The sequence below is a fragment of the Emiliania huxleyi genome (assembly GCF_000372725.1).
Source record: "Emiliania huxleyi CCMP1516 unplaced genomic scaffold EMIHUscaffold_1027, whole genome shotgun sequence".
Classification (NCBI taxonomy): domain Eukaryota; phylum Haptophyta; order Isochrysidales; family Noelaerhabdaceae; genus Emiliania; species Emiliania huxleyi.
Window position 1 is genome coordinate 1 of NW_005202256.1, and position 12,267 is coordinate 12,267.

At 65.4% G+C, this 12,267-nt stretch overlaps 5 protein-coding genes across 5 annotated transcripts; 3 read left to right on the forward strand and 2 right to left on the reverse strand.

Moving 5' to 3' along the window:
* Positions 1–749: 749 nt before the first annotated feature.
* HXK1 (hexokinase) lies at positions 750–2,550 on the forward strand. The gene is made up of 3 exons (XM_005793159.1): positions 750–1,405; positions 1,476–1,852; positions 2,131–2,550. Exons 1-3 carry the CDS (start codon positions 772–774, stop codon positions 2,479–2,481), a joined length of 1,362 nt encoding a protein of 453 aa, XP_005793216.1. The 5' UTR covers positions 750–771; the 3' UTR covers positions 2,482–2,550.
* Positions 2,551–2,934: 384 nt separating this feature from the next.
* EMIHUDRAFT_251030 (hypothetical protein) lies at positions 2,935–4,266 on the reverse strand (the record flags this gene model as incomplete). The annotated part of the gene is made up of 1 exon (XM_005793160.1): positions 2,935–4,266. One exon carries the CDS (start codon positions 4,264–4,266, stop codon positions 2,935–2,937), a length of 1,332 nt encoding a protein of 443 aa, XP_005793217.1.
* A 329-nt stretch (positions 4,267–4,595) lies between these two features.
* On the forward strand, positions 4,596–5,547 carry EMIHUDRAFT_251031 (hypothetical protein; the record flags this gene model as incomplete). The annotated part of the gene is made up of 2 exons (XM_005793161.1): positions 4,596–4,940; positions 5,251–5,547. 2 exons carry the CDS (start codon positions 4,596–4,598, stop codon positions 5,545–5,547), a joined length of 642 nt encoding a protein of 213 aa, XP_005793218.1.
* Positions 5,548–5,967: 420 nt separating this feature from the next.
* EMIHUDRAFT_446750 (hypothetical protein) lies at positions 5,968–6,984 on the reverse strand. Its single transcript, XM_005793162.1, has one exon. It carries the CDS (start codon positions 6,966–6,968, stop codon positions 6,126–6,128), a length of 843 nt encoding a protein of 280 aa, XP_005793219.1. The 5' UTR covers positions 6,969–6,984; the 3' UTR covers positions 5,968–6,125.
* A 1,334-nt stretch (positions 6,985–8,318) lies between these two features.
* On the forward strand, positions 8,319–10,971 carry EMIHUDRAFT_251033 (hypothetical protein; the record flags this gene model as incomplete). The annotated part of the gene is made up of 3 exons (XM_005793163.1): positions 8,319–9,347; positions 9,501–9,759; positions 9,944–10,971. The coding sequence occupies 3 exons, from the start codon at positions 8,319–8,321 to the stop codon at positions 10,969–10,971; spliced, it is 2,316 nt and encodes a 771-aa protein (XP_005793220.1).
* Positions 10,972–12,267: the final 1,296 nt, after the last annotated feature.

The window sequence follows — 12,267 nt, forward strand, 5'->3', positions numbered from 1 at the left end:
ACGTTCCTGTGGGTACCGAGCCACGCGGGGTGCGCTAGCAACGCCTACGCCGACGCCGCGGCGAAGGCATACATGGGGGCCAGCGAGATTGAGGATGCCACCGCCGTCATCCGTGAAGCAGTGAGAACGCGCCCGTGTCTGTACACGGACCGCCGGAGGACGGCAGACAGAGAGGGGGGGCGGGAGGTACTGGACCGGAGGACATATTATGCCACACGCGGCCACACGAACGAGTGGGTGCGAGGACGGCTCGGCGAGGGCTCACGGCGGGGTCGCACACGGCAGGGGTGACGGGGCCGCTGTGGAGCGACGTGGTCAGGGGGACAACGAGACACAAATGGGACAAGCGCCAGCGGATCAAGGATCAGCACGGCGAGCGCGAGATTGAATTCGCCGATGTGGATGATCATAACGTGGTGACCCTAACCCTTGGTCGTCTGCCTCTTTCTATCTCCCTTCGCAGTCCCTCGCCGATTCTCGCTGCAACCTGATGATTCAGAGTGATGTGTAGATAAAAATTCGGCTCTTTGTAGGTAGGTAGGTAGAAAGGTGAAGAACAGCCAGGCTCGGACTGGACACCAACGCGGTATGGGTGGACGCTGGACAGATGATGACGACACGCACGAGCGACACACAGACACAAAAGCTCTTTGTCCTCGCAAGATATCAGAAAAACAAATAATAAAGCAAGAAAAACAAATAAGCCCTAGGGTACCAGCTCCGGGCGCGAGCGCAAGGTCCGCCCCCGCCTAGTTTCAGACAAAGTTTGTAATGGCCGCTCGCGACGCCGCTTGGGAGGCGCTGCGCGACGAGTTCGCCCTCCCGCCGGCGTCGATGGAGAATCTCCGCCAGCTCTTCCTCACCGAGGCGCGGGCGGGGCTCGCCGGATCGGACAGCTCGCTGCGGATGCTGCCCACCTACCTCACCCGCCGAGTCACCGGCGAGGAGACGGGAGAATACTTCGCGCTCGACCTGGGCGGCACGCACTTCCGGGTGCTACAGCTGAGGCTTGAGGGCGGCGGCCGGATCGGGCCGGTCCGGCAGCGCCAGTTCAAGGTGCCCGACGCGGCAAAGCGCGGCAGCGGCGCAGAGCTCTTTGGCTTTCTCGCCGACTGCGTCTCCGCCTTTGTCGCGGCCGAGTGCGGCGGCGAGGCGGCCGGCGACATCGGCTTCACCTTCTCCTTTCCCGCCGCGCAGACCGCCATCGACGCCGGCACGCTCGTCGCATGGAACAAGGGCTTTGCGGCCGCCGACGCGATCGGAGCAGACGTCGTCGCGCTGCTGCAAGCGCAGCTGGAGGCGCGCGGGCTGAAAATGCGGGTAACCGCGCTCGCCAATGACACCGTCGGCACGATGGCGGCCGCGGCGTACAGCTGTCCCGGCACGGCGATGGGTGTGATCTTCGGCACGGGCGCCATCGGGCTGGCGAGATGAGCCGAGATTGCCCGAGATGAGCCGAGATGAGCCGGGATTAGGCACGGGCACGAACGCGGCGTACGTCGAGCAGGCGGCGAAGATTGGCAAGGGGCGCGGGGTCGAGGACGGCTCTCGCGAGACCGAGATGGCGATCAACACGGAGTGGGGCAACCTCGACACCGCCGCCGTGCGGAACGAGCACGACGCCGCCGTCGACGCGGCCTCGGAGAACCCGGGCCTGCAGCGGTTCGAGAAGATGGTCTCCGGCATGTACTTGGGTGAGCTGCTCCGGACAGCCCTCGCGGCGCCGGCCGTGCGCGCAGGCTTCTCGCGCACTTGCGCCGCCGGATTCGACGCCGCCTTTAGCGAGCGCTTCTCGCTGCACACCTCCACGCTGGCAGCCATCGAGGCGGACGCGACGCCCGACTTGGCCGAGGTGGCCCGAGATCGCCCGAGATCGCCCGAGATCGCCCGAGGTCGCCCGAGGTCGCCCGAGGTCGCCCGAGGTCGCCCGAGATCGCCCGAGGTCGCCCGAGGTCGCCCGAGGTCGCCCGAGGTCGCCCGAGGTCGCCCGAGGTCGCCCGAGGTCGCCCGAGGTCGCCCGAGGTCGCCCGAGGTCGCCCGAGGTCGCCCGAGGTCGCCCGGGATGATCACTGGAGCGCCCGAGTGTGCCCGCCCCCCTCACCCCCTCGACCCCCCCTCCCCCCCTCGCAGGTGGCTCACCTGCTCGCTGAGGCGGGCGTCCAGGGAACCCTCGCGGACCGCTCCCTGCTGCGCGACGCGTGCGCCGCGGTCTCGACGCGTGCGGCGCTCCTCGCCGCCGTCGGCATCGCATCGCTGCTCGAGCTTGCGCAGAGCGAGCCGGGGCCCGCCACAGTCGCCGTCGACGGCACCGTCTTCGAGCGCTACCCCGGCTTCCAGGCGAGGATGGAGGGCGGCCTCGAGATGCTGCTCGGGCCGGAGCGCGCGCGAGACGTGTCCCTCGTCCTGACCAAGGACGGCTCGGGCGTGGGCGCCGCCATCATTGCCGCCGCCGCCGCGCAGGCACGGGGCGAGACACAGTGAGGGGGCTATATAGGGCGAGTGATGCAATGCGCAAGGCGTATCTAATCTATTGAGTTAGTTTTTCGAGACACGAGAGAAAGGGACGACATCGCGGGGGGCGGGGGGGGGAGGGGGGAGGGGGGCGGGGGGGGAGAGCGTGCCGTGGCGCGTGCTGGGCGCAGAGCGCGGAAAATGGGAGTTGGGAGCTTGGGAGAAAGCCCCTGCACATATACGGCTTTACGCTGCACAGAGGCGAGAGGGCTCCACTATAAGTACTCTATATCTGTCTCTCTATTTTGGTCTGGCAGCTAGTCTGGCAGAAGTTCTGCTTCCCATGGCAGCTGCTCACTCGAGGTCGAGCTCGCTCTCAGCACTCAGCCAGAGACACACTCAGGCGAAGCGCTTTCGGCTTTGTGGATTGTGCATGCAACGAATCGTCGATTCAATCATTGTAGACGCACATGGTGCGAGGTCTCAATTCGCGATGGTGACGCATCCGTGCTCGTTGGTGCCATATTGATCGACGAGGGAGAACATGACTGTGCAGAAGATGCCGTATGTGATGGGGAAGACAACTCGCATCGCCACGTCGAGCTGCGACAGCGCCGTGAGTCGCCACTTGGCGCGGTGAACAACGTAAAGGGCGGCACGGCGCGCGCGAGTGGCGCTCGCTGGCGGCCCTACCTCGACCTCGTCTACGCGAGCATGGCCATCCTCAGTGATCCGCGCGTGCTGCCCGCCCTCCTTTGTTGATGTCGCGGCCCTTTGCTCGGCCACGAGGCGGAGGCCCAAATTGACGGCGGCAAATTCGAGTAGTGCGAGAAAGTTGAAAATCATTGTGCCGGTGAGAAAGTCAGATATCCACACCCGCTCGCCGTCGCTGAAGCGAACAAGGGGCGGCAGTTTGCTATACACGGAGTTGAGGTTGTTGAGCACCATCAGGAAACAAAGGAACGCGAGCGCGATCCGTGCAGGCGCAGCGGCAGGCGAGATGTAGAAGCCCGAATATGAGGCGATGACCAGCAGCACCGCAACAAGGATGGTGAAGTCCGCGCCGTGCGAGCTCCGCTCGAGCGAGAAGCAGAGCGCGGCGAGAGATGGCGGCCTGTAGCCAGACAATGGTGCCGGCACTCGCACGTCGCTCCGAAGGCTCTCCAGCCTGGCGATCCACTCCCCCGACCTCAGACTCGCCTCGACGCCCGCGTTAGCTGCCGCTTCTTGCGTCAGCCAGCCGACTGTTAGTTCCTCGTAGCTGTAGCCGAGCACACCCACATCCATCTGACAGTACTGCGTGTCGAATGGCACGCGGCCGAAGGAGAAGGAGTTGCAGTGAATCAGGGCGTGCATGCGTCGAAGCCACCGAACGGTCCCGTCCGCACCGATCTCGACCGACTCGCCGTCTGCTGCCATCTTGCCGGAACCGCCGCCTAGTGAGATTGATCTTGCCTGCGGCACCGAAATTTTTGGCGACCAGATGCCGAGCACGTCCATGCTCTCGAATGTGAGGGCGTCGGCGCAGGACAGGTTCCGGGTGCTGTAGTCCAAGCGGGGGTCACTCCACACGAGGAGCAGCAGCGCGTCGAGAGCGTATGACTTGGAAACCTGGTCGATCGAGTGTAGCGCGTCCGTAACGATTTGGACCTGAATGTGATCTGCAGAGGTCGCGCTGCACTCCGTCTGAGATGGGCGCATAGTCGCGTCGTACTCGACTAGGAGTTCGGAGAGCACCGCGCTCTGGGTGAGGAATGCGGCGGCGAGGCCAGGCGAGAAGAACGAGAGGAGAAGGAGGAGCGGAGGAACGCGCATAGTGTGGGTTCGGACCCGAGAGTGCCCGAGAGCGGCGGGCGCTGGCAGGGCGTAACGGTGAAGAAAAACGACTCGAAAGAGTTATTGATAGAAAGAGTTATTGATAGAGAGAGAAGGAGAGAAAGAAATCTAAAGCAATAACGAGTCGTTCGCTTTCCACATGTGATTTTGTGTGAGCTATGTGTCTTGCTTTGCCAACAATATACCTTCGAAAGATTTTCAGTCTATGTAGCTCTTACGTACATTCCCGTAGGAGACTCTGCTGATTTTTACACCTTGCAAGGCTGACGGTTTCACAAGTTCGTCCGGACGCATCGCCGGCATACACCATGAGCGCACGCCCGGCTCCACCCGCACTCGGGGAGGTGCGCAACCTTGCGCCCAAGTCGCGGGCGGAGCGCCACGGCACTGTCCACAAGGAGGACCTCGAGAAGATGCGCCTCTCTCAGCGGAGGGAGTGCTTCTACCACTATGAGCCAAACTCGCTCACGCCGCCGCCCGACTCGCTCAGCCACATCGCAGAGTCGGATCGGTTCGAAACCAACGCGGCGGCGGCAGAGAAGGCGTCGCGCAACGCAGTCCTCATGCGTAAGGAGCAGGTCCTCCACGCGAAGCGCATCGCCCGCACACACGCGGAGGAGGAGCGATGGCGCGTGGTCGAGGCAGAGCACGAGGTTCGTCGGCTCGCACAGTAGCAGCGTGGTAGCAGCAGCGGTCGCAGCCGCAGCAGCCGCAGCAGCCGCAGCAGCCGCAACAGCCGCAACAGCCGCAACAGCCGCAACAGCCGCAACTACCAGCTGTCGCAGCAGTGGCACCAGCCGACGGTCGGGGCGGAGCACGCGCGCCGCCACCACTGACGCAGAGCCGCTGCCTAAGCTGTCTCTACAGTCATAACCGCTGCCTCGCCCGCCACCGCCGCCTCGACAGTCGCCACACGGCCACCGCCATCACCGACCCCAAAGCCCTCACCACGCGCCTCCTTAGGCGGAGCTGGCCCGGCACGAAGCGATGGCGCGCGAGGGGACGTTCTGCAAGAGCAACAAGACGTCGATGCCGTACGACCCCATCACGCTCCAGTACGGGGAGGGGAAGGACGGCCAGTGCCTCCGCTACTCCGACGAATCACTCCGGTACCGTGCGGCCATGCGCGCCGCCAACCTGCAGCAGAGAACAAACGTCGCGGGCTTCAACCCAATCACGGGGGAGGAGACGGCGCGCGTTCCCGTCCCGGAGAAACCCGTGCTACCGGAGTACTTGCAAGGAATCATCCCGGGCCACTGACGCCCACGCTGTGTAGACGCACTCCGCCCTTCTAGCCGCCCTTGTGCGTGGCGGGGAGGTCGCGGGGGGAGGGGGGAGAACGTTCAAATACTCCATAGTGGCCACGTCAGCGTAATCGAGCCTCCTGTCGACCAACTGTGCGCGAGCCAAAAATGTGGGCAGATTTGTCAAATGATTTGTAAACCGGGGCGTGCGCGCTGGCTGCAGGGGCTGGAGCCTGGCAGCCTCGGCACTGGCAGCCTGCGGGACGCGAAAAAAAAGCTCAGGCGCGAGTCGCGGACGGACTGAGTCGGGGCTCGTCAACGTCAATATCGTCATCTCCAGCGTCCAGGACCCCAGACCGCTTGCTGATGCTGGAAGTGGATCTGCTGCTGGTGCTGCGAGCCCCGCCGGCCGCCGCGAAGGGGCGCTCGCCGCTCTGCAAAAAACGGCTTTTCTCGCTACACGCGGGTGAGCGACATGATGCGGACACCACCAACCGTGTGGTCAGGCAGATATAAGGGTATGTGGGTGTGGGAAATCTCGGCCGAGATGCACCAACCAAGCACCAGTATATCTCAGGCCCGCTGCTGTCACACTCACCGCGCCGCGCGCAAGGCCAAGATGAGCGCATTCCAGAGCACGTGCCCTCCCACGCAAGGGGCGAGCCGGCCGCCGCCGGCCTGGTACACGACGGCGAGCCACCCTCCGAGCGCCGCAAAGGCGAGCAGCCCGCCCGCGCCGTCGCCGGCGTGCCAGAGCGCAAAGAGCGCCGCCGACGCGGCCGCTGACGCCGCGCGAGGCGCGCCGGCCCGCGCAGAGGCGGTGAGAAGCCAGCCTCGGAAGAAGGCCTCCTCGGTGAGGGGGGCGAGGAGGAGGACGTCGAGGCAGCGCGCCGCAGACGGGGGCGGCCCGCCCGCGGGCAGCAGCGCCTCCGCCACCTCCGCCTGCCCGAACAGCTGGCATGCGAGCGCTGGGGCGAGCGCTGCGGCAGCAAAGGCGGCGAAGACCGCCGCCGGCGCCCACGGCGCGGCGAGCCAGCGCCACTCGGGCTCCGCGGCGGGACGGAGCAGCCACGTGTCGACCGACGTCCCGGATGCGGCCTGCACGGCGGCAAAGAGCCCGAACGCAGCGGCGCGGCCCACGGGCGGCGCCAGGTCAGGAGGGAGTCCCGAACGAGCGAGGCCGACGGTAGTTGACTGGAGCAGAAAAAAGAGCGGCACGCTGGCAAGCGCTGCCTCGCGCGGCCCGAGGAGGCTGTTGGACTCAGCAGTGGCTGGTGGTGTGGCGGTCTCTGCTGCCTCGGTGGGCGCGGCAGCCTCACGGTCGCACAACCGGACGGTGGAGGCGGAGCGCGGCTCCCGGGCGTGACGGACGGCAGGGAGTCGAGACCGCGGCTGCAGAGCGGACGTTTCGAGGAGGAATAGGAGAATTGGGGTCATGCAAATCTGGTCGGATGTGTCCTGGCGAGTAGAGACACACGCACGCTCTCTCGAGGTCTCTTGGAGCAGAGCCCCGGCGAGCCCTCGAAGGAGCGGCGTGCGCGATGTGGGCGCCTGCGCGCGGCCAAAGATACACTCAATCGAGCGCGCGGACGGCGCAAAGCCCGTCTGAGTGCTCGGTTGAGCGACCAGTCAAGCATCGCAGTTTATCTCCGGCGCGCTGGAGGTGCAGCGGCCGCAAGGCATTGCGCGCAGACGCGCAGGCGTCGAAGAGAGCCAGATTTCAGCCGGCGCGTCTCTCCCGCGCGGCAGTCCGGGAAGGATCGATGGAGACTCGCAATCGGGGCGTGTTGCGCACGCTTGACAGCGGTGGCGCGCCAGCAGGTCGTGCATCTCTATCTGACGCTGCGCGTCTGGCTCGCGAGGGGCTCGCATTGAGAATTGTGTCCGGCGCGCGGCGCGCGCGTGTGGTGGAACGCTGCAGTACTTCATAGTATAAGTTCAGAGTACTATACAACACGCGCGCGCCGCACACAGCGCACGACACAGCCGGCTGGGCTCTCTGGCGCGCAGGGCTCGAGCCCGAAAGCGCGAGCAGAGAAGACGCGTTGGGGTCGATTGGGGACGCGATTTCTCTGGCCAGATCTGCCAGGAAGGAGGCTGGGCACGGGCTCTGCCGGTCGGCGGCGACAGGAAATGACAGGAACCTTGACTTTCGGCAGCCGGGGCGACGGCCAGAGAGAGCGCGCATGAGCAGCCGAGGGTCTGCTGCGGTGACGTTCCAAGCCGCGCCGCACGCGGAGAGGCACGCCCGATAGGGCTGCTGCAGGCCGGCCGCGCGTGCGCGGGCGTCGGGTGGCCTGGAGGCCGCCGCCGGAGAGGCTACATCATGCAGTCCACTCCGAGCAGCCCGCCGCAGAGGATACATCTGTCTCCTCGATGGAAAGGAGATTGAGGCGCGTGCAGTGGTTGCGATGGCAATAAGGCCATCGTCCGAGATCGTGGTTCCGTCAATACACAAACGAGGGAGTCAGCGAGTCGCCAGTCCGTCCGCACAGCGCGTTCGTTCGTTAGTTAGCGCTGACTGACTGATGTCGGTGATCATCGCGTTGTGATCGTACGCGCTCCGGGCTCGCCCTGAACCATTTAGATTGCACTGAGAGAGGGGCAATGATGTGCGATAGCGACGATGCATGTGTCATAACAATTAAAAGAAATCCGATCCCGTCATTGGGACTCTCAGCAACCGGCTCCTGCCACATTTGGCTCGCCGCCAGTCCGCCTCTGCTTCGCCCGACAATCCGCCCCTCGCTTCGCGCCTCGTGACGGCGAAACCGCCCTCGCGTTCCGATGTGGTCCGTCAAGCTGTCCGGTGCCTTCAAGCCCTACGACCCCGCGGTGAGCAGCGCAATCGAAGCAGAATGGCAGGCCTCAGCGCCGACGGCTCAAGGCAACGCGACACGGCATGGCCGAGCGTCCTTCAACATCCGTGGCGATCGCTACGAGATTGACTTCACTCGGATGGAGCAGCACAAGGTTGGTGAGCCGGTCCGGCGCCGCGCGGTGCAGCGCTCAACGCTCACTCCGGCCAACGTGCCCTCGCCTGACCCGCTTTCCGAAGCCAGCTCCTCCGCCGCGGCCACCAGCTCCCCCGCCGAGGCTACCTGCTCGCCCACCGAGGCCACGCGCTCGCCCGCCGAGGCCACCCGCTCGGTCGTCGAGGAGATTGCCGGCAGCGGCTTTGGGCTCGGCCTGATCTGCGGCCCGACGGGATCGGGCAAGACGCGGCTGCTCGACGCGCTGGTGGAGCGCGGGGTGGTCGGAGCGGCGGAGAGGAAGGAGCTTTGGCCAAAGTACCAGCCGATCGTCTCGTACCTCGCGGAGCGGCGGGGCGGTGTGCCGGCGGCTATGGACCGACTCAACACAATCGGAATCAACAGCGTGCCGACTTGGATGCTCAACTTTGGTGCTCTCTCCAACGGTCAGCAAGCACGCTGCTCGCTCGCGCTAGCCCTCGACCACCGCAAGCAGTTTGACGACTTTGGCGGGTTCGTCGAGCCGCACACGCGCCGCCTGCTCGCCGCGGGCATGGCACGCATCGTCTCCAAGTCGCAGCTGACCAACGTCGTGCTCGCCAGCGTCGACGTGGAGCTGGCGGCGTGGATGCAGCCCGACTGGCTCGTGGTGCTCGACGAGCAGGGCATGCCGCGACTGACGCGCAACGTGCCGCCGGCGACGGCCGAGCGGCGGCCCGCCGCCAGCATCAGCATCCGGTACCGCGACGACGACTATGACCGCGCCGGCGCGGCCCCAGCGGTCGATCCCGATCTCTCGCTGGCGCAGCGCCACGGAGCCTCGGCCGCCGCGTCCTTCTCGCTCGTGGCTGGCGAACGACCGTCCAGCAGCACGGAGGCGAGGCGGCCGTGAGCGCGTCGCACCACACCATGGTGTTGGTGATCGATGGATTGCGTGACTGACTGACTGACTGACTAGGTCAAGACGAGCGTGACTATCGACCTGGCGACCGTCGAGGCGTGCAGCGTCACGGGCCTGGAGACGAGCGCCGTCGACCAGCGGCGGTGGTTCCCCCGGCGCTACGTCGTGCCTCCCCAGCTGACGGACGAGCACGCACTCTGGACGGTGGCGGTGGTGCTCGGCGCGTCTGGCTCGGGCAAGTCGCTCGCACTCAAGGCTGTCAAGGGCAGCGAGAAGAGGCCGGGCAGGACCCACTGGCCAGCGCGCGAGTCGGTCGCCTCGGAGATTGCGCGCCTGCTCGGCGAGGGCGAGGGGGGTGTCGCAGACGCGATGGAGCGCTGGCTCGGGCTGCGGCAGACTGCAAGCCGACGGCCTCACGCGCAGCTCTCCGCGGGCGACTGCCTCTCTCTCTCTCTCCTCTCTCCCCCAATGCTCTCCCTCTCCCTGTCCGCCTCCCTCTTTTACACGCACAATACCTGCAGGTGAGCGCTATTTGGCAGATTGCGCGCACGCCGTGGCGGAGGCGCGGCAGGTCGCCGCGGGCGGGTGCGTCGTCATCGACGAGTTTACCTCGGTGCTCGACCGGCGGCTCGCCGCGCGCGCGTGTGCCGGGCTGAGGAAGCTCATGCACGGCTTTGGGGTCGGCCGGCTCAAACTTGTCGTCGCGACGGTGCACCAGGACATCGTTCCGTTTCTGCGGCCGGAGCTGCTCGTCCTCACCTCGCACAAGCTGGTGCACGAGCTCTCGTGGACCAGCGCTGCACCGCCGCCGGCGCCACCCGGCTGGGGGATCGGCGGCGCCTGCCCCTTCTCTCGGCCTCAGCTCCACTTTGAGCTGCGCACCGCGCCCGATCACCCCAAGGCGTCCGCGGGCGGATACGTCACGACGCTCTGGGAGGCGGTCTTTGCAGAGCACCACTACAAGGACTCGCAGCTCCAGAGTGGCGCCACCGTCGACGTGCTCCGGCTGGCGGGCAGCGGGTCGCTCGTCGGCATGGTTGCTACCATCAACCACTTTGGCTCGCTCGACAAGAGGGACACGGCGGCGCACGAGAAGAGCAAAACGAGGCGCGAGCACCGAGTCGTCGTGCTGCCGTCCTGGCAGGGACTCGGCATCGGCCCCGCTCTGAGCGACCTCTCCGGCTCCCTCTGGACCGCCACGCCGCACGGCGACGCCGCCAAGACGGACCGACCGAACTGGCGGTACCTCTCGACCACGGCGCACCCTCGCTTCGGCACATACCGCAACGGCAACGCCGCCTGGAGCCCAACCTCGACCAGCGGCGCGGGAGGCAAGTGGTCGCACGAGTATGTCGGCGCCGCGCACGTGGGGCCCCAGCGCCGCGTCCCGCTGGCGGGGAGCGACAACGGCAAGCGGGCCCGCCGCGACCCGAGCCAGACGACGTTGCGGTCCGCGCCGGGCCTCCGCGCCGCCGCCGTATCTCCCAAGACGCCGGCTCCTGCTCCGCTGCCTCCCAAGGCTCCTGGGCCAGGGGGCTCCGCCGAGTTCGCCATCTCCCTGGACTAACGCAAAAAAGGGGGCGCTGCCGCCCGCTCCCTCGCGACGGGCACTGGCCACTGCGTTTGCTCGTGAAATTCTTTTTTTCAGATTAGAATAAGAAAAACACGACCAAATACCACACCTTCTCAAAAATTAAAAAAATCGTCACGAGGGAATGAAGCGTTCGTCCAACTCTCGTGTCCAACTCTCATGCCAGAAGTCCAAATTGCGATATAAAATGATAAATCAAAGCACGCCGGGCCTCGCCGCATCTCTAAATTTGCATCTCCCTGGCTAAATTTGACCCGCGTCATTCTCCGGTGGTAGTGCCAGTGCGCGCCAAAAAAGAAAGAAAGAAAGAAAACAGACAACCCAAGGGAGGGATGGGAGGACGGCACGCCGCCACCACACAGGGATTTTAAGGAGAGGTGTGTGGTGCGCTAGCCGTCGCCTACCCTAGGGAGTCTAGTGCGCGCCAGTCCCGTGCCCCGTGTGGGGGAAAAATTCTTTTCTTGTGTTAGTACCTGTGTTTATAGTGCCAGTGCGCGCCAGTCCCGTGCCGAGGTTTCGTTTTTTTTGACCGCGCAAGACAAAGGGTGGCGCAGGGCCGCTCTGCCCGCAAGGCGCCCGCGTCGCCGACGCGGTACCATTGACTAATCCCGGGATTCACACCCACACGACCAAATAGCGAAAATCCGAATACCGTGCAAAAACCAAGGAAACAGACCTCCCATCCCTCCCTTGGGCTGTCTGTTTTCTTTCTTTCTTTTCTGGAAACAGAGCAGAAGAACGTCGGGGCAAGTTTGGCAAACGCTAAACATGGGCGATCCGGCGCTCAACCGCTCCACGCCACGCCGCTTGCGGCGGCCTCTTCCTCGCGCACGTTATTCTTGCAGAGGTCGGCTTGCTGTCGTGGTTGCCACGCCACGCCGCCCCCACCACCACTGCCACTGTGGCTCCGACTTGTCCTCGACGCCGCAGCAGCGACCCGTCCTCGGCGCAGCAGCAGGTCGATGCCTCCCTCTCCTGAGGCACTGCGAGCGTGGGTCAGCGCCAAGGTCTTCGAGCTGGAGGGCTTGGCCGACGAGGTCCTCATCGACATGGTCTGCCGCCGCGTCGCGCTCGGCGGCAGCGCCGAGGTACTCGACCCGCGGCTGCTCGAGTCCGACCTGAGCGTGCTGATGGACGTGCGTGCGGGCGAGTTTGCCAAGGCGCTTGGCGTCTTTTTTCGGCCTTCCGAGGGGCGCCGCCTCTGGCTTGACGCTTGGAGCCAAGTTTGTTTCCTCTGGCCTTCCTTGGGTAGCATTGGGCCACCAAGAACTA